Below are 27,422 nucleotides of genomic sequence, written 5' to 3'. Positions count from 1 at the left end.
AACCAAATGCAAAAAATAAACTGAGAACTTACAGGATCTTTAAAGCACGAATTGGATTCGAAAATTATATCACTGAAATAAAAAACGTGAAGTTACGTAGTTGCCTGACAAAATTTAGGATAAGTAATCACCGTCTTAAAATTGAAACCGGACGCCATAGCAAAACACCCGTGTATGAAAGAATTTGTGACCTGTGTCAAAATAATGAAATTGAGGATGAATTTCACTTTATTATTACATGCCCTGCTTATAAGGAACAAAGGATCCATTTAATCGCAGCAGCGGAAAAGCTCTGTGCTAATTTCAAGTCTTTGACAAATAAGTTTAAATTTATTGTGGAAAAGGAGACCTTGAGAATCAATTTGGCAAAATATATATTGACATGTATGGAGTTACGGCAAAAATATTATAACAATAATCACTGACTGTATCTGTTTTTTTTTTTTGCGATATGTATGTAGTGTTTTCGTTTAGACTTTTTCCTTGTTTTTGCAGTGAGATTTCTGAGACACTGTATTTTTTTCTCTTCTGAGTTCATGTAACCGTTTTTATCCCTACCATGGAATGATTACGCCACGTCAGTTGTTCCGGGATCTGGTGCATGCATGCAGCAAGACACTGTTGTCGTATATTCACATGTAACACAGTTCGGTCGACCACACCCACATCGAAATGGTATAATCATCAAAGAATTGACCAATCACAACGCGACAGCAGTGCAACGAGCCGCCATCTTGCATAGGTCCATGCTTACACCATATACACATATCTGGTGCATGCTTGTTCTTCCCAATACCTATAGGGGAAAAATGATCAAATTTCTTCCGTTACTGCTGGTCTTTGGCGGTGCATTTAGCGCCAGTGATGTTATAGAACTAACAGATGATGATTTCGAGGACAGAGTTGCCGAACATGATATAATGCTTGTGGAATTTTTTGCTCCATGGTAAGTTGGTATTGGTAAGTCTGAGCTGCTGTCTGAGTCCATCTCAAACTGTAACAACTTGGATTTCTCAGACTACCTCCATGGACTTACGAAAGCTCATGAAAAGAATTTTTGAATTTATGTTATTACCGAACTTTTAAGTGATATATAGACTACAGTTTGGCCGAAACTCGCATCCCATCGCGCGTTGCTATTGTCATGACTATGGAGGATGGTGTTGTATTTAGCAGTCGACATCCCGAATTTGAACGAACTTCAACCGGTCCCCTTGTGCATGTTGTGAGATTTTCCTACCACCAGCTTCTCTTATATCCATGCAGTTTGTATGCACGTAATCCTAGATTTACGGTCCGCATTTTTGTATTGGCCAGTGATATTCATTATGTGTGAAAATCTGATGTTGCCATTAAAAAATCGGAGGTGACACTGCATGCACTGCTACTAGTATATATTTAACGATCAGTATAGCAATATAAGTTCTTCAATGTAAATATTTATGTTACAGAGAAAATGGTATAAGTTTAAGCAGTCATTTTCCGTTATTTATTTTGCATGTCTCCAGTTTGCCTTTTTTTAGTACCCTTGTATGTGTATGCATGGAGGTAGTAGGAGCTCCTACTACCTCCATGGTGTATGCCAGAAACAAATTGATGGCCAAGCTTCCTTTGACAGGGTGACTGCAGTTTGGTGGACACATCTCATAAGTTTTCTACTGATCTCTGCATATATTCAAAATTATCCTGAACACGACTCCATGGCCAATGATAATTCCTTAGGTGTAACGTGATTGTCCCTAAATCTTCAGTCTTTCCAGATTGATGGTTTGGTCCTTTCACACTCACTGTTCCTTATACTTTGCTCAGAATCTGAGCAACTAGTGGTACAACAACTTGTCTAATGTCAACAATGGATGTGGCAGGAAATTTCTTGAAATTTTCGAGTCCGCATTGTTCTTGCATCTAAGAGGACACAGGATTCATTGGCAGAGAGGATGCAGTAGTATTAGTTTTTTTCCATAAACATCATTGAAACTTAAAATACAGTTTATCAAAAAAGTTGATTAAAAAAGTGATTGCAGTGATTTAATTAAAGTTCACAATGAGTAATGTAGTGTTTTGCTGGCAGTGCAAGACAATATTCTAATGCAGCTGATAAAAGATGATAATGATGAGCTGTACTTCATAAGTTTATCAGGATGAAGTGGGAGGAAATTAACATTAATGCTCTGTTGGCAGAAGGTAATTGGCTGGTTACAATGCTGCTACCAGCAACTCTGAAAAGGAGATCAACATTTCATTAAACACCTTTTATGTCCACATAGGTTAGTTGTATTTGCACAAAGGATGGCATCTGTTTAAAGAAAACAACATGCAGTGGATTGGATATAAATAAGTATCAGACTGGCTGCAGGGTCGATAACTTTATCTTGAGTTGAATGCTGATATCACCGTCTTCTAGTTGAAAATCTTTAGTCCCCATTCCCTAATTTCACCATCAGTGCATTACCACCACATCCACATTTTATGTGGCAAACTGATGCAGAACATGTAGATATGGAACTGGAACAGCTATGCTGTGATGCTCAAACCTTTCTGTTAGAAATTTTAAATTTTTAACTTGATCACCAAAAAATGATCTCTGCAGAGCAAATTAATCAACTACTGGAATCGTAAGTACACATATTTTGTATAATGTCAGTCTGGATTTTAGAACAGACTTGATGAAATACAGCACTGCATTTAGTGTATACTGGCTGATAGTAAAAGCCGTAACAAGTAGCTTCTAGACGCTGATTATTTTTGTACACTGGAGTTGTAAACATCTATTTCATAATGAAAAGTATTCCTTCTTCTTTTTAATGCAGGTGTGGCCACTGTAAAAAACTTGCTCCAGAATACGAAGTTGCAGCAACACAATTGAAATACACTGAACCTTCTGTTCCTCTTGCCAAGGTAATGGTCTGCTTTCTTTGCAGTTTGTAATTGACTGAATCAGTATCCTGTACATGTCTTGCTTTCAAGTGGAACGAGATTGGTCATCACAATCTTTGTTTTTTAACAAAACTGTGTGCATTTTTGCATCAAGCACTTTCTTTCCCTTAACATATGAAGGCACCTGAAAATGTTTGGGAGTTATGTGTGTATCAACACATAATCAAACCTTTCAGGTGTCTTCTAATGGGAGTAATGTGATAATTACAACGATCTATCTACACCAACTTACATACTACAGGTCATTTGATTACAAAACGCTTTAATTTCTATGTTGATTTTACCATAACTTTCATTTCATCTGTGATATCAATGACAACTCTACTTAGGAATGTGAAGTTCAAAGGGAGATTCTAGCCCTTTTTCAGATAATATCACTTCGCCATCTGCCAAGTCCAAAAAATTAGGTATTGAGCCCAAACCATATGTATTTTTACCAACTTGGCTTGGTCTGTTATAGCAGCTTTAGTCTGTAAAAATCATGTTTACAGTATTTTCAGAGGCCTGCAAATGTTCAACTCTTTGTTAAAAGCACCATATGGGACAGGTGCTTCAGTAGTTATAACCAACTTGACCTAATTGTGAAATATGAACTTGGCAGGATAATTTCTGGTTATCCTCATGCCAGTTGATCCAGACTCCCTTTCAGCCCCTTTGGGCACTCCCTTGAAAATTACAGTAGGAAAAATGAAAGTGTACTGCATATAGCAAAAATTGTTAATATCTGTATCATCACATGTACCACTGAAGAGTGCTGAACAGTGAAATTATCATCCTCATCTTGCTGCATGTCAGAATTACCGCTGCTTTTAAAACGTTCCTTGTTTTTGTGATGACCATTTTGGTAGTAGATCTTGTGAGCTGTGAAAATACAATTTAAAAAAAAGTCTAGTCATTACTGCATCATTTTTTGCCAAAGACCCAGGAAAAGAAACAAACCTTTGATTGTTTTTGACCCAGTGTGACTTATCTAAAATGTATGAAATAAAACGTGCAAGGTTATATGGGTGTAAGTAACAACTGTTGTTTTCCCATGGTTTGTAAAGTTGATAATATAAAGAAAGTGTCAGGTGAGCTTTGATTATATATCAGGCCAATCATTTTATGAATGTAAAGTTGCGGTCTCATCAGTTCAAGTTTGATAGTTGGACGTAAAGGATAAAATGTGTTTCGGAGACAGTGTTTTTTTGCACTCATATTTTCATGGTTCTTGTAAAGTGTATTTACAGACTCATTTTCAAATCTTTAGAGGAAATACAAAGTTTTCGTGCTCTTTTTTGACAATCTCACCATTTTGCATTTCAAATATCGGTAAATTTTAGATAATTTGTTCCTGTAATCCCAAAGTTTGCACATTGACCCCAGATTTTATTCTTGATTGTGAAGGAGAACAGTTTAAAGTTTCCTTGAGGAAAAGGAGAGCAAAATTTGAAACTTTTTCTTTCAAGGTGTGTATCATTACCATATGGAAGTTATTTGTATGATGAGTAATTTATAAATTTACAATCTATACATATGTATTTTAGTCATGTACTCATTCAGATAACATGATTATGCATTTTGAATTATAAAAAGATATTATTTGTGAGGTCCGTTAATTAAATGGTCATGTTGAGACTTGCAGTAGGAGTGAGTTTATAGTATGATGCAGATTATGAGCTGAAATGTTTCCATTGTCCTCTCTGCATCTGTTGAAATGGAAAGTTATCCTGAATGGTTTAATTCAAAGGACAATGGCTTTAACTTTTTATAACATTTTCATAATTTTTTTTCTTTCAATAAATCTAGTACACTTCCCTCTTCTCTGCAAAGTATGTTGAAATACAAACATTAGCATCTCTAAAATGGCATATTTTGTATAATGTGCAGTGCTCTTGTTACAAATGTATTCTCGTCCAGATAAAAAATAAGTTACTGAAATTGGACACTGCACACATACAGGCTGTGATGACAACGTGAACGCTAGACACTTTGACATGATGACTAGAGTAGAACAAAATTCTGTATTTCACAAACAGAACAAAAATAATGCAAAATTAAAAATTACTACTTATAGAGCTTTGATGAAAAACAACAATAAATGTGCTCAATGATTTGTATAATGCCTGTTGTGAGTCCATCCAGTTACCGAAATGAAGGAGCTTCTATTTCATTGTAATCCACTCTATATACTCACTAGCAGCTCTGAGTTGTATCGTAGGATTTCACAAATTGAAAATGAGGCACAACAGGTACCCAGATGAAGAGTATAATACCCAGTGAAATGGGTACACAATCCGACTAATACCCAGTGAAACGGGTATACAGACTAGTGAAATGGGTACACAATCAGACTAATACCCAGTGAAATGGGTGCACAATCAGACTAATGCCCAAATGGGTGCACAATCAGACTCTAATACCCAGTGACATGGGTGCACAATCAGACTAATGCCCAAATGGGTGCACAATCAGACTAATGCCCAAATGGGTGCATATTCAGACTAATACCCAGTGAAATGGGTACACAATCAGACTAATACCCAGTGAAATGGGTGCACAATCAGACTAATGCCCAAATGGGTGCACAATCAGACTAATGCCCAAATGGGTGCTCAATCAGACTAATACCCATTGAAATGGGTACATAATCAGACTAATACCCAGTGAAGTGGGTGCACAATCAGACTTATACCCAGTGAAATGGGTACGCAATCAGACTAATACCCAGTGAAATGGGTACACAATCAGGCTAAACTGGTACTTTGCCAATAAAAAATTTTACTTCTTTTCTAATGAAGATGATGCACACAATCATGTATCCAGCAATGACAAAGTGAGAGTTAGCCTCTATATACATCATTGTAATAAAGTAGACATACGTGAAATACAGAAAAAACTCATCTATTATCTGGTATGAGTACTGTTATTCTTTGGGTTAACCATATGCCATGTAAAATGAGTTTGCATGTATAGTTGAGAAACTAAATGACAAGTCTGTCCCTAAAACCATCAAGTATCGTATGTCTGTATGATTAGATAAATTGGTTTTGAAGTTTTGCAAAGATGACATTTCAAATGCATATCATATTTCAATTTTATGTGGTTCAGTAACAAATACCCCTTCACTGATTACCCATAGTGCACCATAGAAAACTGAACGACAGTGAATCTGGTTTTGTACAGACAAATCACTTTATTTTTTTCTCTGCATAGTGTCTTTTAATAGCTATGATAGGTTGGTTTATTATTGGATCAAAGTTAACATTCAACTCTTGGTTTCATGTCAGTTTAGGATTTTGGTATAAGTCCTATAATCAAAATGTATGATAAAAACTATTTAATAGCATGTTGGACACTCACTCAGCACTTTTAGTCTTTTTTGGCATGTTACCACCATTGTTAAAACCCATCGTTATCAGTGGGCGAGTATGGACCTGTTTACAGGGAACTGTGAACAGATTAATGTAGTTCTGAATAGTAATTTCTGGACTAACTTGTAAGTGAAAACAAATGTATACAAGTATTTCTCAATCATGTAGGGAATGGATGATGTAACAGGAGTGTCAGAGTCATAGCTTACAGCTTCAAGTTGCACCATTACACAGGGATGGAGAAAATTTTTGTTACAGGTGGCAAAACTAAAGTACACATGGTTACAAGTAGTGTATTGTGCATATAAAGATAGCGCAAAATTTCCTGATTTTTTACCAAAACTAAATTTCACAGCCAGCAAATTTTAGCTGACTGCCAGTTGTTTTTGCCGGCTGCCGGCTAGATTCTACATCCCTGCCTACAAGATTATCACAAAAGATAAAATTTATCAGGATGTTAAAAAGCCTCTCATATGGAAAAATTCAAACAAAGAAAGATTCTTGATACAGCATTTTCCTTGACGAGTTGCTGTGGTTTAAGTGTCATTTATCTTGAGAGGTTTAACCGGAACAACAAGGAACAAATTTATGACATTTCAGGCAGCAGTAGCTCTTGATTTTGATCAATATTAAACTTTCTTATGGTGTATTGATTTCAGGTTGATTGTACAGCAGAAAAAGATACATGCAGTAGGTATGGCGTCAGCGGCTATCCAACATTGAAAATCTTCCGTGATGGAGAACTTGCCAGTGATTACAATGGACCTAGGAGTGCAGGTTAGAAATCCTTTATCCTCTCTCTTTGAAACATTACGGGTCATCTTCTGTGTAGTAATGGGCATTTTGCTGTCTAAGCAGAGTGGTCCAACTTAAACTGTGAAAAGTTACCAGACTTCAAGATCCCTCTTCTGTTTTACAATAATGTAAAAAGCTTTAAAGACTGTTTGCTGTCAGGTCTTTGTTTGGAAATGCCCTCTACAGTTACAAAATTAGCAAATTAACCAAGCTTATAAAATAAAACTTTGCTGAAGAGTTCGGTTTATATTGCAATCAAATGGAGATAATTTTATTGTGTATTCAAGCACTATATTTGCTAGGGATGCTAAATAAATTTGTAAATATTTTGTTTGTGTGTGAAGTAATGTGGCCACTTCTACTGTTTTCCATGGGAGTGCTTTGATGTACTGAAGGGAACAAAGGTGACACTCTTGAAACATCTACTTACTCAATGCCTGTGAGAAATACACTGTCAGCTCACATTTTAGACTGCACGTCATTTGATACATTCTCAAGCAACTTAAATGAAATTTGTGTCTTTTTTTTTTTTTATGACAGACGGTATCGTATCATATATGAGCAAACAGGCTGGTCCTAGCTCAAAGGAGGTCACGTCTGTAGCAGACATGGAAAAGATTGCTTCAGGGAAAGACTTGGTTGTGGTGGGTTTCTTCATGGACGACAGCAGTGCAAAGAAGGAATTCCTCAAGTTGGCTGGTGCTGAGAGAGAAACTATGAAATTTGCTCACACTGGTGCACAGGAAGTTTTAGACAAATATGGCTTTGCCAAGTGAGTACTGATGTGTATAGTTGTGAATTCTTGTGATGTGTTGTTACATGTTTGTGTATTTGTTTATAGACATGTTCTCGAAAAAACTAGCAAATTAGTACTATGTTTGATTTTGTTGATTTTATATTATTAGTTACAGTTCCTGGCAGTATGCACTTTTGATTGTCTATCTGATGCTTTCACCCCACCATTTGTAACACAAATAGAAAAATGTGTTACGTAGTTTTGTAAAGTTTTAAACAGTAGAATCACTATCATAATCTTACTTCCATCCCACCACTGTTGCCACATAAATGTATAGTATTTTTCTAAAAAGTTACTTTTGTCATTTGCAGTTGTGGTATAGTTTGAGCATATGGCATTTTATTGTCAAATAAACAACAGTGTTTACAAGAAATATTTTAAAGCATAGAATTGCTGAAGGAGGTCAAGTTATTTGAAAAGTGTGTTTCTAATCCGATATGTGAAAGTTGAAGTCTTCACATATATTTGAACAACTGTTTGCATCATGTTTTTGTTTCTGTGTCTTTTGAATCCAGTGGTGACGTCGTCATTTTCCGACCTGCACATCTTAAGAACAAATTTGAAGACAGCACCGTCAAATATGATGGCACAGTAACGCAGAGTAAACTCAGAAAATTTGTCAAAGAAAACAGGTGAGTTTAAGGGAAACTCCTGCCTGGTCCCACATGAACTTGTGAAATGAGCAGTCTGTTGTTAAGGTAGACTGTGCCTTTGGGATAGATAGTCAGACTCTCAAATTTTTACAATTCTTTTCGAATCTACTACTTGTTGGGCTCATTTTAGAGCTCACGGTGTAGGAAAATTTTTCGTTGTCCTAGCTTTTCGAAAATCGAAAATTGTATTTTTTCCATAGAGTTAACACAGAGATGGCAGTCATTTTGAATTTCGGATATCAGTAAAACTTCGGTAATTTGTTTCTCTAATGCTAAAGTTTGCGTGGTGACTCCCGATTTTTATTCTTGATTTTGAAAGAACATAGTGGAAGGATTGCTTGAGGAAAGGTGCATACTACCCCACGTTGCCAATTCAACATATTGTTGAGAAGCCAATAAAATACCCAACAACGGAGTTGCCTCATAATCACTTAAAGGTACAATGTGTCAGAGGAGACCTTTGCCAGATTTGGGCATTGAGCCTCATCAGTGCTCCCACTTCTAAATAGTCATTTAATTGGCCGGATAACTGATCATTCTTTTGTGGAACACATTAGCTTCTGTGATAATTACGATAAATATGTGAGACAACAGGAATGAGATTCACTTCATATATTTCATTTTCTCCACTTTAGCCTAGGCTTGTGTGGTCACCTGACACCAGATAACCAATCACAGTTCAAGAAGCCACTGTGTACAGTGTACTATGATGTTGACTATGTTAAAAATCAAAAAGGTAAGTCCTGACAGCGTCAAGATAAAATGATACCTATTTCACTACTGGGACTTTTTTACCAACATGTATAAAAATCTGTTTAATGATGATTTCATATATATATTTCTCAAAGCTGTAACTTCAGACAATTGTTGTAATTTTCCACTAATTCCTTAACTTGCCACATTACACAGTTCTTGTCCAAACAAGAGCAGAAACATGCAGGCCTTCATAATAAATAAGTTTAGTGTGTAGTTTGTTCCAGTCGTACCACACTATTTTTAGGTGATTTTCGAAAGTTCTGTCATTGACCCAATCTTGCCATGCCATATAGTCATTCCTATATACTTTTCTTCCACTTCTAAGGTACAAACTATTGGAGAAACAGGTAAGCTTCCAGAAATGTCTAGTTTCAAATGCTTGACTGATGTTCATTCACCAACTATTGCAAAGAAATTGAAACAGCCACAGCCATCTCTCAATTTAGAGAGAATTCTCGGACTTTGTCTGTTTCTGACATAATTGAAAACCAATTACCCTACTTAGCTTTTTATGAAGTGATTTCCAGTCTCAGTATAAACTCATCTAAACGTTTAACAAGTAATTAATATAAATAAAAATAAACACATTCTGATTCATAACAGAGTGTGTAGTATCATTCAGTACATAAGCACTGATATATAGGCAGTAAAGAAAACGTTCATTTTGACAATCCTTCATACAAAAAATGGTGAAGAGCTGCCCTAAGGAGCTGTGGACACTTAGTGATATAATAATCTAGCTTGAACAGACATTTACAAAGGTGCCTGCTCGTCGAATTGACTCATGTGCTTTGTGAACTGTTATATGATGGATATAAAGATTTTTACATGGCTACCAAGCTGCATCAAAGTTCTACATTAGGGTTAGTTTATCAATGCATTTTTTTGGGTTTTTTTCAGGGTGATGAAAGTTGCCAAAAACTTTGAAGGCCAGTCCATCAACTTTGCAATTGCCAGCAGTTCTGAGTTTTCACATGAGCTTGAGTCTTTTGGACTCGGTGACAGCAGTGGTGATCTCCCACTAGCAGCAATAGTAACCAATGAAGGCCATAAATACCCTATGAAAGAAGAATTCACGTAAGTATCCCTCCAAGGCTTTGAATCATCGTGATATCAGGGAAGAAAACCAACAGTGGAGATGGGAAGCTTCTTTGAAAAACCGGAACTTTCCTAATAATGAAAGGCTTTCCGTATTGAGATACTAAAGGAACACTGAACTTACAGCAAAATGCTGCTAAATTATCATGAAGTGTAATCACCAGCAGCTGATTGATGCAAATGGTTTTCATAACTGTACAGTATGCCCACCTAGCACGGCTTCATACACTATTTTCAACCATTGGGCATAACTCTCACATAATTGTACAGTAAGCTTATTAAACACTATTACTTCAGTCTGATTTGGTAGGAATAGATGTAAAATATAAATTGTGTGGCACAAGATACAATTCTGAAGTATATATATGTACAGTAGATTTTTGATCAGATTCGAACTCACAACATACAGCACCCAGTCACCTAGGGAAGACATCACAGTGAAAACCGCTCAGCCAAATCCCCACCAAAATGTGCTTTTGGTATGATGGTCGTGTGTTATCTTCAAATCCACCAGACAATGGAGTGTTTCTCTTTCAAAGGTGAATGACAAAAATTTTGTCTTCTTGTTGACAGACGTGATGGCAAAGCATTGCAAGAGTTTATTCAGAGTTACCTTGATGGAAAACTCACGCCTTATCTCAAGAGTGAACCTATCCCAGAAGAAGACGACGGTCCAGTGAAGGTATGTTTTATACACTGATGTGTTAATTTTTATTGTGTTTATTGAAAGGTCCATCCATTTATATTACCCCTTTTAGCACAGTGGTTTTTCCCACCTTCAGTGTTTTCTTATAGCAAAGTTAGACCTCTGCATACAGAAATGGGGATAATTCAGAGCGTTGTACACGTCTCAAGAGCAAGATGAGATTTTTTGGTGGAAAGAAAGTGTAATGAATCATGTTCCAAGAAACTACATAAAACATCAAAACTTTCCTATGTCAGGGTCTGTACTCTACATAAAGCTTTGAGTCTAGTTACTAACTACTACCTGTACTACTAATTACTATTGATAATTTTTTTGGAAAAAAAATGTATAGTTGATTGTAGTTATGAAGCCAGCATCTGTTGCCTCATCATCCTCTTTGCACCACCATACCACACTTCCTTCCCAGTTAAAGAATGCTCCTCTTTTAGGATGTGAGGATTTAAGGGTCAAAGATGAAAGGTCATGTGTTCCGGGTATTTCTTTTCTTTGTAAGAAATAGTGGTAACTCTCCCTGTAAAAGTCTACTTCTGTGAAGGCAATCACTTATACTCATTGTTCAAAGAGTTTAGCAAAGTGTTTTGCTGTTTGCTGTTGCAGACTGTTGTTGCAGCCAACTTTGAGGATGTTGTGATGGCTGAAGATAAAGATGTCCTTATTGAATTCTACGCACCTTGGTGTGGACATTGTAAAAACCTAGCACCGAAATATGATGAAGTGGCAGAAAAGGTAAGTAAACACAGTTAAGCAAGGTATCGATGGAAGTTGTCTTCACCATTTTAATTTGGTATGTTACATGACAGACTCTCGATATTCATCATTGTGAAAACCCCATTTCTTCCAAAATCAATCGGAGAAGTATTATGTAATTTTGAAAAACTTTCTACCTGTGGATGCTGCAGCTGATTTATGTACAGTCAACCTCCATATGTGGCTGTATCATTGTGACTATTTGTCATAGTACAATAGTAATTATGCTACTGCCTTATATATGATTTAATGAAAACAAAGGTATTTCATCTACCTCACCTATGATGGTGGGCGCCATCTGATCATACGCAATTGATTTGGTTAGGACCTTAACCTAGCCTGCCAGCTGGTATGTTGTAAGATTATTGTCAAGTTTATCGATGTGATTAATTAAAGTACCTAAACTGACATTTCCACAATTTTTTAACTCTGGTCTGTTTTGTGTATGCATGCATGCCATCTACCCACATGCAATACACCAATGCAGAATTTCAATAGACTGAAAAGCAAACCACAACATTATGACAGAATTTTATTCTCTGCTATATTTCTTACATAGTATGAGGAAAGTCAAGAATATTTATTTCTCCTGTTCTTTGTATGTGTAGAGTGTGTGAACACCAATTTTAGTCAGTCTGTTGACACTTCCAGCATACGAGGGACATGAGAAATTAATTTCCTGACTTCCCTCATACTATGAAATGTAAGAAATACAGCAGTGAATTAAATCACCTTAAACTGATACAGACAAGCTGACCCCAAATTGGTGTTCACACTCCTCCAGCATAAAAAGGACACCAATTTTGGGTCAGTCTGTTTACAAACTCTGCATTACCCTTTAGTGTATTGGATTGTAGTGTAAGTCTTCTGTGAAGTCTCTCATCTCATCACTTGTTTTGTTGAAATCAGGTCTCTGTTTTCTTCATTTACAGTTGAAAGATGATGAAAATATTGTTATTGCAAAAATGGATGCTACAGCAAATGATGCACCACCCCAATTTGAAGTTCGTGGGTAAGTGTTGGTCACTGTGATTCTCAAAGGGAGAAGCACTGTAGTGAAGGCTCAAAATATATGGCACTTCACATTTCATTCATAGGTCAACCCTGTCAGGTCTAAACCCCATGTATAGGGGTAGCTCTGGTAAGTTACAAGAAAGTCAGTCTAAACCCCATGTATAGGGGTAGCTCTGGTAAGTTACAAGAAAGTCAGTCTAAACCCCATGTATAGGGTTAGCTCTGGTAAGTTACAAGAAAGTCAGACCTGAAAGGGTTACTGACGGACAAATGTCTAATATCTTCTACCTCTTTCTTTAAAGGTGACATTTCAAAATGAAAGTTGCAAGTTTCAAGTCAAGAAAAATTATCTTTTAAACCGGAAATGTGTTTCCTATCTTTGAATTCAATGTAGATGAAACACATGTATACAGAAGTCATCGGTATGATTCTGTGTATGCAGAAATAGGAAACGCTGAAATTTGGTTTCTCGGGAGAGAACTGCTAGGCTGCTCCCAGAAAGCATGTTGATTATTTCCCTTTGAGCAATCTCATTGTACAGTATGTATGTAGTCAAGGGAGATACAATTTTCATTGATTAAAGTATAACACTGTAGAATTCATATTTGCAGAGTTTATTAATTAGTTCAAGTATGCAAATGTTATGATGCTAATCACTCATTATCAGTTTTGAATATTCATAGATCATGACAAGCACTCTATACTATAGAGGGCATCCTTCTATTCCAATCATTTGAGTAACTTGTAGATCTGTTCCAGAAGATAAAAAACAGGACAGTAAGTTAATGTAGACAAACTCAAATGAGTATTATAATTCTCTTTTTGACAGGTTCCCAACTCTTTACTGGGTACCAATGGACAACAAACCCAAAAAGTACGAAGGTGGCCGAGAAGTAGATGATTTTATTAAATACATCAAGAAAGAGGCAACTAATGAAGTTAAAGTGGCAAAAGACAAGAAAAAGAAGAAATCAGAACTATAAAATTTAAAATATTTCACTTTTTATAGTAAACACAGCTCAGTGAGCCTCTTTTCAAGTGGTAGAACATTTTTGTCGAATTTTTCATGTTTTGTTTTATTTGGTATCATATTTGGTTTAATGGCCCTTTCTAACTATTGATGTAATCTATTACAGAGGTTTAGAAAGAGCATGTTGTCCAACTTTGAAACAGTCCATCAAAGTTGTACTGACTTTGGGGAGTACCGTACATTGCCGTCGCTTCATATTACCTGACTTGTAATTATCAAGACACCATCGTCACTGTCACATCTTGGATATGGCAATTGAATACAACTTGATATAAAAAAGTACACACACTCTGTCTCTGGGAATTGTATTTGAAGTGAAGTATATGTGCTATGAGTCCTGTCAGGTCTTGCAGATTTTGTGTTGGTGTGTTTGACTAGTGTTTGTGTGAATGGGTATTCTACAAACCTCGGAGATAGCATGTACAATTTAAGGTTATACGCACCTCCCAAGTGAAAGACTTATACTTTTGCTCAAACTTTCTTCAATGAAACTTTCAGCCATATTCTTACTAAATCGGGGGTTACTGTGCAAATTTTGGTACTACAGAAACAAATAACCCAAGATTTACTGATATTTGAAATTCAAAATGGCCGCAATCCATGTGTTAATTCTATGGAGAAAAAAATGAAATTTTCAATTTTCAAAAAATTGAGCCGGTGAAAAGTTTTCTTACACCAGGAGCTGTAAAATGAATCTCCACATGTGGTATATCAGAAAAGAATTGTAAAAGTTTGTGAGTGCCTGAGGCGTGTTCTACCTTAAAGAGGCACTCCCACTTCGTAACATTTTTAAAACACATTTTTTCAATGCCAACGGTCGATATTTGACATGGCGACTGCGCGCGGATCGCGAGATATCGATAAAAACATGTCCTCAAAAAAGTTAAAGTTTGAATTCCGGTGGCCCACCTGAATTCAGCTTCCGAACATAGAACGTTCGGCACTGGGGCCATTGTCAACTAAGCTATGGAGTACGAGTCTACGCTGACGCTGCTGTACGCCACAGCAGTACCACTCGCGTCGGTGAGCGGTCATGTCCCATGGGAGAAAGCCGAGTCCTACTGACTCGGCAAAAAAAACGAAAAACAAAGTTTGCTGATTCCATCAGAATTCGCATAGGTGACTAGCACAGATAGGTGCGGTTGATACATAGTATGCATAGTGGCCGCCGCGTGGTATGCGCGCATACCACACGCGGCGGCCGCTATGTATCGAACCACGCGTAACTGTGTGGCAGACGACAAAATGTAGTCATCAGAGGCAACTAATATTTTACACGTAAAAACTGATATCTATGTGGTATTGTTTAAAAATTTAATACAACTGATTGAGAATAATGAAAACGACAAAAACTAAGGAGAAGTTTTAAAAAAGAATTACCAGAGGTAAAGGCATTGATAATGATGTATATAGGCCTAAAGTCATCGCAGTAGGAGGTAAATTAATTGCGTCATTCGAACGTTTTTGGACTCCTTAGAATATCGTCAATCAGCACAACAACACACTTTCGGGGGATTTCGGGTCATAACCAGAAACGATCGTAAAACTTCGGGATGTGAAAAATACGCTCGGGAAATGACATGTTTTTATCGATATCTCGCGATCCGCGCGGAGTCGCCACGTCAAATATCGACCGTTGGCATTAAAAAAATGTGTTTTAAAAATGTTACCAAGTGGGAGTGCCTCTTCAATACACATGATTTCTTAGGTTTGCTGTGTCTGTAGAATACTGTGTGTCCTTTCTATTCCAGAGTAGAACCATCATATTACCTGTATGGGACTCTTACAAGGCAGTTAATACCATAGAAGATTATATAATGGAAGGAAAGGAGAATGGCCAAGGTGTTGTCATCATTTTAGCTGTGTTAGGAAGAGTGTAAATGCGTGTGTAAGTGTATTAGGTCAGATTTTGTGAAATTCCGCATGCTGGTTATTTTTCACTGGCATATTTGAAGATTTGGTTTTCCTTGATGGTTTGTTCAGAGGAGCTTAATGCTTCCAAATTCCCCAGGTTTATTGCTTGAGGGATATTGGAGTTTGAATAAAGCGTTGATCATCCTCAGAAGCTGAAAAGCTGTTTCATTAGAAAAGGATAATATTGGGATCCAATTTATCGTCACTTTGATTACAATTAGATGGAATACATCCATCCACCATGAACAGTCTACCACACTTCAGTAACAGTGTTCTCTCTGCAAGGACACATTCACATACAGTGGAAGACAAATAAACCAAAGTCCTTTGCTTCTCATAAACAAATGTGTTTCCCTATTCCTTTAAGATTAGCTAGACTATGTTACAGGTTGGGAATTTAAACACCGTGATAAATGTCGGTAGACTCAGGATCTCTAGCGGTGTTGCAGGAGATTCCAAACAATGGGTCACATTTTCCTGGGAGTGAGAAAAATGTGAAAGCTGTCATGCTCACAATTTTCAATGAACAGGCTCACAGGACTGTTTGGATGGGTTATGAGGGTGTGCATGGAGGAAAATATAGTAACACTGGCACTCCCTTGACAGTACACTGCTGGCAGATCTATGAATGTGCTATAGATAGGAGTGTAAAATAACACCAGAGAGGGCAGTTTGCAGTTTCCTGTATGAAGAAAAGTCTACATAGATTTGCACCAATCACAGGAAATCAATGAAGCTTGTTAGTAAGAGTTTATTTCCTAGAATTGCTACATCTACTTCAGAAGATAATGTAATTTTCCCGAAAAAAGTTCAAAATCTGCTACAAATACTTCCATGTGACAATTTTTGTCAATACTTCATCAGTGATGGAACTCAGTGTTTCACAACTTCATGAATGTATTTGTTGGAAACAATCTATGACACATAGCCAGTGCTGGTGACACTAGAAGTACTGGGGCAATTCAATGGTTTTGCAAAAAAAGACCCTACCTCCACTGTCTCACCGGGAAAATCAAAAGTGACAGTATTTTTTGTCTCCAAACTTACATACTGGTTTTGATTTGCATAACTTTTATATCATGAACAATTTGGACCTTGACTCACCCTGTATGTTGCAAAGTCCATGAACAAAAGGTACATGTTTGGCATGTCCCGTGTGGTATAGTAATAATAACACATTGAAAATCTCAAGAGTGTTGTAAATTTCATGCGAAATTGAATTACATTGCATAATGCAGACCTTGTCTTCTGACGCCGAAATCACTGTTACACTTAAAAGTTTCCAAATCAGGGTCCATACACTCCTGAATCCTCCTGGATAGTCTTGGAAAAGTCCTTGAAATGAAATTGTCCTGGAAAATGGTAATCCACCCAATTTTCAAAACTGACAAGATAACCAGTCATGATGTCACACAAATGATATGTAAAATGACGTGTATAAATGATAAATAATTGAAATAATGTCTTAAGAATGGTATGTTGGACCTCAATAAGTCTTTGAAAATTGCAGAAAAAGTCCTTGAACTTTAAGCGACTTTGAGTGACCCTGCAAAACAGATGTTTGCTAAACTGCATACACTATTAGAGCCTGTTCATTACATCACATTTTTGATGATGTACATGATGTTGACCCTAGCCACGTTCAAAAGGAAATTGACATTACCCCCAAACCAATTTATTTGACTCGGAAATATGCTGCTTCAAGCAGACTTTGCTTCTACAACTTACAGAAATTTAAACTTTATATATAGTTTGCATGCCTACAATAGAACAACGTTGTCATCATTATAGTAATATTTTTTATGATTTTTATGTCATTTACACAAACTGTAGTTTTTTTTAACATTTAAGTGTTGGTAATACACAGTTAAAGTCTGAGGAGGAGGGGGTTGGCAGCTGAAATCATGCAGTCATACAGTTTTCTTACCTAACCTTTCACATACCTGTTTGAAACAAACTATATATAAAAACCCATATTCATCTGTGTTTCCAGGATACTGAAGCCTCTCTTGAATCTTGGAAATTGTAGAATTTATGGTCATTTGTATCAACACTGCAATGCTGGAGAAGATTGCTAGCTATTCATTTAGTTGTATCAATGAAGTTGTAAATTACAAGCACTTGCCCAAGTGGACTTGATATGATTATCTCACATTGCATTTAAGCACTCCAAACGTCAATGATTTTTAAAGTGCTGATCCTTGTGAGCTTTACTATTGAGGTCAGAGGTCACAGCCAGACATGGGCAAGTGGATCTTAATCCTTTCACCCCCAGTTCCCTGTATACAGGTCCAACTTTACCATAGAAAACAATGGGTTTGGGACAAACCATGGTGGTGAAAGGGTTAATCAAATCATGATTTTTCCAGCTGAACAGCCATAGTAATTTAACGTGGAGTTTCTTGCAAATTTTATACATCTGTATGACTACATTTTACCAGATAGAGACAGTCACATCTATGGATTGAAAATACCATGGTATAAAATGCCGATTTACAAACTCAATATTCTAAAACAAAATTTGTCTTATGTTTATTGAAGAAATGCATTAATTTCATAAATTTCATGAAGCCCAGATATAGACTATATTCTTTTTAACTATTCACCACCATGGTTTGGCACAAACTCAGTATTATCAACGGTGACTGGACCTACTCATGGGGAGTTAATAGTGAACAGGGTAACCCTCTGAGTGCCAAAGTCAATTGTCATTGTGTTTATAAATATAACACGGATAATTTTTTCTTCAGATCCTGACAAATTTTTCCATTTTTCCCAAAAATTTTGATCAAAAACTGTAGCCAATAAAAAATTATGTCCACCAGCACCAATGTTATCAAAAACATTAAAGACAAATTCATAAAAATTGGTAAAATATTACATTAAGATTTAGGTGGTAATAATTAGAGCACTCAAATGGTTTAAAGCATTTTGAAATTTCTGAACCATGCGGTCTCAGATAAGACCACTTCACCAAAAGACATTTGCAAGGGACTGGTTTGTAAGGGTATACCACACAAAATTCTGAAAGTCATTTCATTTGAAAATTGTCTCGGCAAATGTCATTGACTTTGCCCTTTGTTGTATTGTCCCCACAAACATTTAATAGCAATATAGTATTCTCTATACAAAGTTTAAAGGGCACAGCCAGGTCATCGGGTGCACATGCCTGAGTTTTTCTGTTTATAACAATTAACTATATTTATCTGGTTAAAAGTTTCAACAACAGTACCTATTGACTGTCATGTCATCCTTTCTCATGTGGACAGTTTTGGTTGCATACTGCGAGTTGATGAAATTTTTGTGAGGAAACAGCTTAAAAGTTTGGTTTAAAGTACAATAAATTGCAGTCGCAACAGACGTTCAAGTACATAAAAAAATCAAAATGAAATCCATGCCGTGATTATTTGAAAGTCGATTATCCTTTAAGTAAGGGGTCTTTTTTTCTCTTCTTAGTTTATTGAAAAGTTTGGAGCCTGGTAGATAACATTGCATTTATGGACAGAGTCAAAAGGAATCAGTGAAAAGTTTGCTACATTGAAATCTCAAAGGTTTTATAATGTAATGCAGGCCAAAGCTGATCAAGTCAACCATTTTTTGTTTCACTTAAAATTTAAAGTATTATTTAATATCTAAATTACTCAGGTAATATGGACAGCTGTGACTAGTGTGTCAACAATCAGACCACAAACAAACTGTCATAAAGCCTGATAGCTTTGATAACACTGTGACAAATTACAGAAAAATGTTTTCTCTTCTGTTAATCTTTTTTTGTTTACTTTATGAATTTCATGCATTTGTTGTTAAAGAGGTTATTTTCTTGATTTATTATCATTTCTTTTTTAGTTTTGATAAGGGAAAAACTTTAGGTTGTGTGGTGTTGGTAATATATGTATATATGTTTTTGTTGCTTTGCCCAACCCAACATAAAACCATTTGTTATCAAAGTAACTAATATCGATATTATAGACACTTAGACAAGTCATTGTTGAAGCAATCTGTGTTAGGAATGGCATCTGGTGCATGCAAGAAACTATCAGTTCTTGTGTTTGCCTGACATATCACAGGCATTCAAGAACTCAGAGTCTAATCACTTTACATTTCCTAATACTATTTATACCAAACACTCTGCATGCCTGTGGACACACACCAAGTTCAAGCTCTGTTATTAGGAAGGGACCGTTAGATCTGTGGAGTTTTTTAGCATTGTAATCATGGTACACAAATTATTTTCAACCTCCAAATTTTCTATTTTTTGTTTCATGGTAGAAGAGCATGCATGCATACATTTTCCTGGAATATCAAGAGTTTTCGTCACTTTCGATTTATTTGGTATATTGAAAAGCAAATCCGAAAATTTTGAACTGAATGATTTTGGCCAAATTGACCACAGGCACTTGTAACATTACTGGGATAAGCAGTGGGTGGCAGAAACCTGCTAGACAAGATTGAAGGCTGAGCATTTGTGGTAATATTACCACTTAGTATACCAAGTGATACACTACCATTGATGGCTTGTCTTTTACTACCACTGGGCAGGTTTCTGCCCTTGACTGTTTATCCCAGTAACTTTACAAGTGCCTGTGTATTTGACCACCTCCCTGGGATTTCCTGATCTTCCATTTACATCCCTAATGGATGGGTATGACTGCTACATGGACATCACTGAGCTTCCAGGCAAGTAAGGGGTGATCCATTTGATGTTCTGGATGATCTTTGTTTTTAAGGAAAACACAAATTCCCTGCAGACATCATTAAAAAAATTACTCATCGCTGTGTTTCGAAAAAATTAGATGACAATCTTATGCTTTTAAACATTTTTCATTTCAAGCATGCCTTTCATGTGTAGTTTTTTTGCCAATATCACATTTCCAGCACTCCTTCAGGCAATTTTAAGTTTTTGGCAAAGATTATGAATGCCATGGCATATTTTCTGTTTCACATCTACACAATCATTGTCACTGACAACTTTTATGTCCTTGCCCTCACCGGTATGCTTTCTTCCACTGATTGCTTTCTTCTTCTGACTGCAGCCTGTTGAAATACCCAATCAGTTTAAATTGGATTGCAAACACAGCTTGTACATGTATATGCACAGCAAAATTTATTGTTTATTGACAACAAATGTTCCGTCCTTTACATTGTGACTCTTCAACAATTCTATCCGCGAACAGGTTGTGTTGATAATTCAGATTTGGGAGGTATTACAACAAGAAACTGGCTTTCATGAATACAACAAAAAGATTGAAAAATCATAGGTTTCAAAACTTGCTAGAATTCACCAAATTGGAAATAATTAGGCGTTGTTAGATTAGGAAGATAAAATTACGCATATCATCATCAATCCTAAAGGACTACAAACGGTCCGCCATTAAGACATTACTAGTATTTATGCGTTGGTGAATTTTTCGTGTGTCCACTAAAAGTTACCGTGATCCGTGGCTCTACCTCTACTTTGATTTCAAGTGCAAGTCGTTGTCTGTGGAAATTCATCAGTGGAAAGTAATGTATATGTACTTTTTAAATGTTTTATTATTGTGTATCCAGGAAGATTTACGTAACGTACGGTTTCTTGGAGATTTTCAAGTAACCGTGCATGACGACCTTGTGAAATAGATAACATTTTCTAAATCAAATGGATGATGTATAAGAAAGTGCATCAGACACATCCGAGATCCAATACTTGCAGTTTGAAGTAACATCAACACAACAGCAGTTTGCTGTGGTTCCAGCTGTGGTCACGGGCCGGGTGCGTATGGCGCCGCCAAACCATTCACACTCAGTCAGCAACGCGTGTGTCACTGTCAGTCACACATCTGACCAATGCAGAAAGTGTAAACATTGGCACGTTTTCGTGTAAAACAAACATAAATAGAAGTATAGTAATTCCGAGAATAACTCTTTTAAATACGGTCACCAATGCGTCAGTGAAACTGCTGTTGCATACAATAATTTTTCGGTACCGACTGCCTTGTTGATGCACAGGAGGCTGCCATGTTTGTTGAGCATTGTGGGATGCTGCACGCTTGCGCATGAGCGTTCAGCGTCAAAATGGCGGAGCTGAGGAGGTGCATAGGATAACCCTCGAGGTCAGTTTTCCCACTTTTCACTCTTTTTATCCACTTTCTCGAACAACCTTTTCCAAATTAACAAAAGATTAGCTGTTTTCCTCCGGTCTTGGAAGTTTTCGGCGTCTGGCCGAAAGTTTGTAGTTGTACCCGAAAAGTTAGACTTTTTGGTGTCGTTCGCTTGAGTGCTACGGTACAGCTGACAGCTCAGCCTTTGTTGTTTGTTTATAGAACTTTTTACTGCTGCCGTCTCCGTCCGCGTATTGCGCTGACCGTAGAGTAAGTCGGGTCATCTCAAAAGTGTCTTCTTGCAGACAGTCATATTTGCTCCTGCACACTGATTTAGCCCTTAACCAAATTTTACAGTAAACTGATACATCGTGCAAAGGTCAAAGACGCCATTTTGGAGGGGCGGGAAACCCTCTTTCAAAAACTGTAGTCTGTCATGCCTTGGCCCCCAAAAGTTGTAAGTATGTCTCCCTTCAGTGTGTCTAGACGTAGGTTGGTCTATCGTGGACGAGCAATTTTAGTAGACTCCGTCAAAGTGGCCTATAGGACGTGGCAACATCTAGGAAAGCATTGGTGTAGTCATGGCCAGCTGGTGATCGTTTTAAACGTGTTTACATGACATTGGAAGTGGCCACGTAATCAACCAACGGATAATTTTCTCGAGTTTCTTGTGCTCCTGTGGTGGAGGTATTCCTGCTATGGAGAGCGGCCCTTTAAACTCCTTCTTGTCTCCCGGCAGCAGAGGAATCATAGCTGAAAATACTGTGTCCCATCCACAACAGTCCATGCGTGACAGCCTTACCCAAAAACAGCACATAAAGTTTACCCTGTATCTAAACACATAACAGTTCACCTCAACAAAACCTGTCCGAGTCAAATTCTCGTTGGTTTTTCAATTACTTTTCTCATTTAACCTACATCAGAGGGACCATGGCTATACAGAGAAGGCCAAGGCTTGATTTCAATACCTGCTGATTATGTGTATGTTCTGACAGTGAACTGTAGTGTTATTGTTTTCCAAGACAAATGTGCCAAAACCAGCAACTCATTCCTTCAAATGGTATACAAGAGTAGACTCAAATTTCACCGAGATACACTCCTGTGATTCACTCTAATAAAGGTTAATCTCTGTTATCTATTACTTATTGCCTCCAATACATTCTATATCTATGTTATTTGCAGCTCCATTGCAAATTACCAGTGTGCAAGTGTGCATATACATTTACTCTAGTTATGTTTAAACTTTCATATATATATATATATATATATATATATATATATATATATATATATATATATATATATATATATATATATATATATATATATATATATATATATATATATATATATATATATATATATATATATATATATATATATATATATATATACCGTATATATAGAGAGAGAGGTGATTTAATGGGAGGAAATCCAATATCAAAATTCAAATCATATTGTCAGAGAAACATGAAACTGGATCCAATAGGAAGCTGTACTATTTTCAGAATAGTATAATTGAATAAACTTTCCTGTTTCATGTCCATCAAATATAATACTAACAATGCTGATAATGTAAGTAGGTTTACTATTACACCATCGGGAAATCTGTGCTTGTCTCCAACAAAGAATTTTTAGCTGTTAGCGATACTCATACTATATCTGATTGGATGAATCAGAGCTGCGTGCTATGTGGGGTTACAGAAAGGATGCTAAAATGTAACACAGATTTTTACAAAGGGATGTTGTGATGACAGTTGTGTAAAACAATACTTCCTCTATGGTATGTTAATGTTCCCTGCGTTCAGTTTTTCTCAGAGATACATGTAGTTTGATGAGCCATTGTATTTGGATATTGTGGTTAACAAATTTGAACTAGGTGCATAAATTGCTGTATGTTTCTCCTCCTTTGTTCCACTGGGTTTTCAGTATGTCAATACGCTTTGTAGTAAAATATGAAATAGAGAAAATTTTCAAATATATAAAGCTGGATAAAAACTTTGCAAGTTTGGTGTACACTCACTTTACTGAATGCAAGTGATCCATAGATCTATGAAACATTTCATTGATTAACACATTAGCTAGCCAGGAGGTATCAGTATCAGGGCTGTTTACTCATAAGCTATCATCTCTCTGGAGATTCAAGCATGCTAATTCCATGTTGATTATTGACAAAATAAAGTGTACCCTTTACGTCATTGTTCCAAGAAAGAAAGTCTCAGAGGATATAACTTTGGAAACATTTTGCATTAACTTCTGCCCCAAGTTGCAGATGCTAATTTGTTATAGGCGTGATTTATGTGTGTTTCTACACACAGTGATTTCCCAACTGTGATTTGAAGGGTCTGTCTCTGTAGATACCTTCAAAAATAGTATAATAACAGGATCTGAATCTTGTCTTGGGTTGAGTAAATTGCAAGTTGCAAGATGAATTACCAAATATACTTAAACTAGGAAAAACATTTCATACTTTATTTGAGGAAGGCAAAGTTCACCATGACTTACAATGTAGCTCATGTGGTATCTTTCACATGGTTGTTTGTTCATTTGAGTGTTGAAAGCGAAATTGTGGCATAATTGATGTTTAATTGTGATATGGGCAAATATTGACACAGCAAAGTAAATTCACCCCAATTTGTAGTAGTTGAAAGTTGAAAACAAGCTGAAACTTTCTTCTAATGGTTTTGTTAATGTCAAGTGTATTTACTGTAAAGATGTAGTTGTACGATGCACTTTTTCGCTCAGTATACATAAAAATAAGTTTTCACAGAAACTGGTAAAAGTTTTAGTCCATGTGTGTGTTTTTAAGTGACTGGATCAACTTTAGACTGTGATATCAGATAGCGATAAAACATGGATGAACTTTGTGTGTAACCGGCATCTTTGCATTAAATCCTATTGTAAATCTCAATAGAATGTATCTTAGTTACATTGAACTTGCAGTTGAAATGTGAAAAGTGTCTTTGACACGTTTCCACCATACAGTGTACACTGGATAGGTTGGTTATTTGTAGAGGGAAAATAATAATAAAAGAGACCTGCAAAGGTCAGTGGCAATGGTTTTAACCAATCAGGGTTAACGTGGTGTTGATTTATGGCATCGGCCCCTGGTTGTGCCTCTTCTTGGTATCCAGGCTGCTCTGTTTGTGATGTTGATAAGTTCCATTTACCCTGCCCCAGTCTGCCATTTGATTAACTGTGTACACCCAGCACAAGTAAAATAAATAAATCTCCCCAAGCAGTGTCTCCACGCCATGCAGGCCCAAAGGAATGGGTCAGACAGGGAATTTGCTAAGGGTAAATGGGTTTGCAAACTTGGTACTGATTTTGCAAAGTTTGGCAACGGTAACTGTAAAGAATGATGCCACAGACTGTTTTCCTACTGAGTCAGAAACATGAATCAAATATTAGGACCAGTGTTGAAAGGTATAGTATTTATTATTTATCTTGTGATGACAGCTGTTTTCATAAATATTGGGCAACAAAGTGCAAGATTGGATTGCAACAGCGCCATGATGTTGTGTTGCAAGGATTGGTTGAAAACTTGCGTGAAATTTTTTTATGGAATTCTGCCATCATTACTGTGTCCTTACTGATTACTAATGGCTGAGAACATTTAGTAAACTATGTGGGTGCACAATAAGCCAATTAACTTGTAAAGACATGGTAGTCTTTTGTTTTTAGTAGGGCCATGCAATTTGTAATAGAAAACCTCTTTTTGTGTTTTGACATTATTCAATGTATTGAATGCTTGTGTAACATGTCAAAAGGCCGATTGGGTCATTGTTGGCTGCTGTATCAGTCATCAAAGGGACCCTTCTTATTCATCGCATCGACATTGTCACTAGCATAGAACTGTTACAATTTTCAAAAGAATAGGATACAAAAGGATGACAGGTGCTGTATGTTGGGATGAAAAAAGAACAAGCAACTACATCCCAGCGCAAGGTCAAAGTTAAATTAACATTCTTGTGTTGAAGTCACGTCCAAAGGGACAAGGAGTTTGGTTTCAAGTTACTCTTCAGCATTTATGTGCTGGTTGATATGATGACAGAGAAGGGAAAGCAATGATCTGTTTAAATGCAGTCTGACTGATCATCTAGTGAATGTGAGCAATCAGGTATGTTAGAATCACTTGAACGCCAACTGATCTCTTGCCAGAAGGCTGGAACCCGTTATTCAGTCACTCCCTCCACCTGTCGGTTGTGTGCAAGTCAGTCGCTTCCTGTTTCTTCAAAGATTGCGTCCAAAACTATTGAAATACTTGGCGTCATTTCTTTTCAATACAGAGTCACGATCATAAATTCAGAGTTTGGAATGTAATCATCACTACTTCATTATCACCTTTGAATTTAAAGTCTGAGTGTTGCTGAATCAACGGCCGAAGCAACGAGTACCAGCATCACTGTGTTTTGCCAGTTGCGATGTCCGGTCAGCTATCAAGAGGGATTTCAAATGTCAAGTAGGCTCAACACGACACATCTTGGCGACACATCTTGACGGTATTTCACAGATTTATGTGTAGTCTAATAGTCGATAATATTGTTTTGCAATAGCTTCCTGTCTGTTCCTATTGAATACTTGTGCTTGATGTGCCATCTGTACATCCCATAAGTCATAATCCCCCATTTTGAAGTGTGTGTGCCCACCATACGATTGACTTCAATAGGGACATACCACAATATTTTGATAAAAAGGGTTGTATCTTCCCTGCTGTTCACTGACTGTTCATCTTTTGTGTAAAGATTATGCTGGCTGATGAACCGACTGCTGACCAATGAATAACAGAACAGGCAGCATAACATTGTTTTTAAAAAGTTTACCAGCTAGGCCTCTGTAAAAGTGTGTAATGCATTCCAGTGGATTGGTATCACACACTATATCCGATGGTGAAAGTTACATCAAGTGTTAGGGATCCTTTTATCACAGTTGTTTGGTATAGGCATTATGTTCTCTAAGAATGCAGTTTGGCCAGGGCAGTGGCCAAACTATGTTCCCTTGTCTTTGACTCCTGCTCTGTGCAGTCTGGTTCAGTACTGCCTTGTGTTTCTTCATTGTTGTTTCAGCAAAGGTTGCAGTTGAAATACAGATACCTATGCAAAGCTATGTTACCAATTACCATTGTTTTTCAATAAGGTTTAGGAACTCAAGTAAACAGATTGAGCACTACTGTAACAATTCCTCACACTTCCGAAGCAAATCCCCTCATGCAATTGCTTTGTAATTGCATACCAGACGGAATTTGACTGGGGTGCAATGGTCTCCCTGCCTTTAGCACTAACTTTCTGTGACACTAATGGCAATTATGTCATGTAAATAATTAAAACAGAAGACAAATTTCAGCTCAGGGTGCCATATGTTATAGAGGGACTGCATTATTGCATAGTTTTTCCTGAGTCTATGGTTGTTGTCAACAATGTCCTGTGTGGTCAAATACTTTGAAAACATTCATCATTCAATGATACAGTAGCACTGCAAACCAATTATGTGCCTTCTTCAGTCACCTATGATTTGTGAACGAGGTAATCAAAGTTAATGGTTTTCAT

General features: G+C 36.8%; 2 protein-coding genes across 7 annotated transcripts in view; both read left to right on the top strand.

The window, feature by feature from the left end:
• The first annotated feature begins 729 nt into the window (after positions 1-729).
• On the top strand, positions 730-14,167 carry LOC139121793 (protein disulfide-isomerase A3-like). The gene is made up of 12 exons (XM_070686962.1): positions 730-946; positions 2,811-2,898; positions 6,950-7,067; positions 7,626-7,857; positions 8,397-8,513; positions 9,170-9,270; positions 9,616-9,637; positions 10,191-10,367; positions 10,962-11,070; positions 11,692-11,820; positions 12,774-12,853; positions 13,685-14,167. The coding sequence occupies exons 1-12, from the start codon at positions 747-749 to the stop codon at positions 13,836-13,838; spliced, it is 1,527 nt and encodes a 508-aa protein (XP_070543063.1). The 5' UTR covers positions 730-746; the 3' UTR covers positions 13,839-14,167.
• Positions 14,168-21,808: 7,641 nt separating this feature from the next.
• The window catches only part of LOC139121794 (repulsive guidance molecule A-like), a 109,664-nt gene continuing 104,050 nt past the window's right edge, over positions 21,809-27,422 (top strand). Inside the window, exons 1-2 of one of the 6 annotated variants that reach the window (XM_070686966.1) lie at positions 21,847-21,888; positions 26,166-26,378. The gene's annotated coding sequence lies outside the window, so the exon portion shown is untranslated. Of the gene's footprint in view, positions 21,889-25,064; positions 25,303-25,878; positions 25,997-26,165; positions 26,379-27,422 lie in introns of those variants that run through there. The other 5 variants (XM_070686968.1, XM_070686965.1, XM_070686964.1 and 2 more) reach the window with 5 other exon arrangements.

Source organism: Ptychodera flava, chromosome 21 (genome assembly GCF_041260155.1).
Source record: "Ptychodera flava strain L36383 chromosome 21, AS_Pfla_20210202, whole genome shotgun sequence".
NCBI classification, from domain to species: domain Eukaryota; kingdom Metazoa; phylum Hemichordata; class Enteropneusta; family Ptychoderidae; genus Ptychodera; species Ptychodera flava.
Note: the sequence above shows the minus strand (reverse complement) of the source record. Positions and strands in the feature narration are given on the sequence as shown.

What these genes read in the sequence shown, in the direction of transcription:
- LOC139121793 (XM_070686962.1), top strand. Translation starts at nt 747, where the DNA reads ATGCTTACACCATATACACATATCTGGTGCATGCTTGTTCTTCCCAAT. An exon ending in GTGGAATTTTTTGCTCCATG is followed by an intron (nt 947 to 2,810) that starts GTAAGTTGGTAT and finishes TTTTTAATGCAG; the next exon opens with GTGTGGCCACTGTAAAAAAC. An exon ending in AAGACGACGGTCCAGTGAAG is followed by an intron (nt 11,071 to 11,691) that starts GTATGTTTTATA and finishes TTGCTGTTGCAG; the next exon opens with ACTGTTGTTGCAGCCAACTT.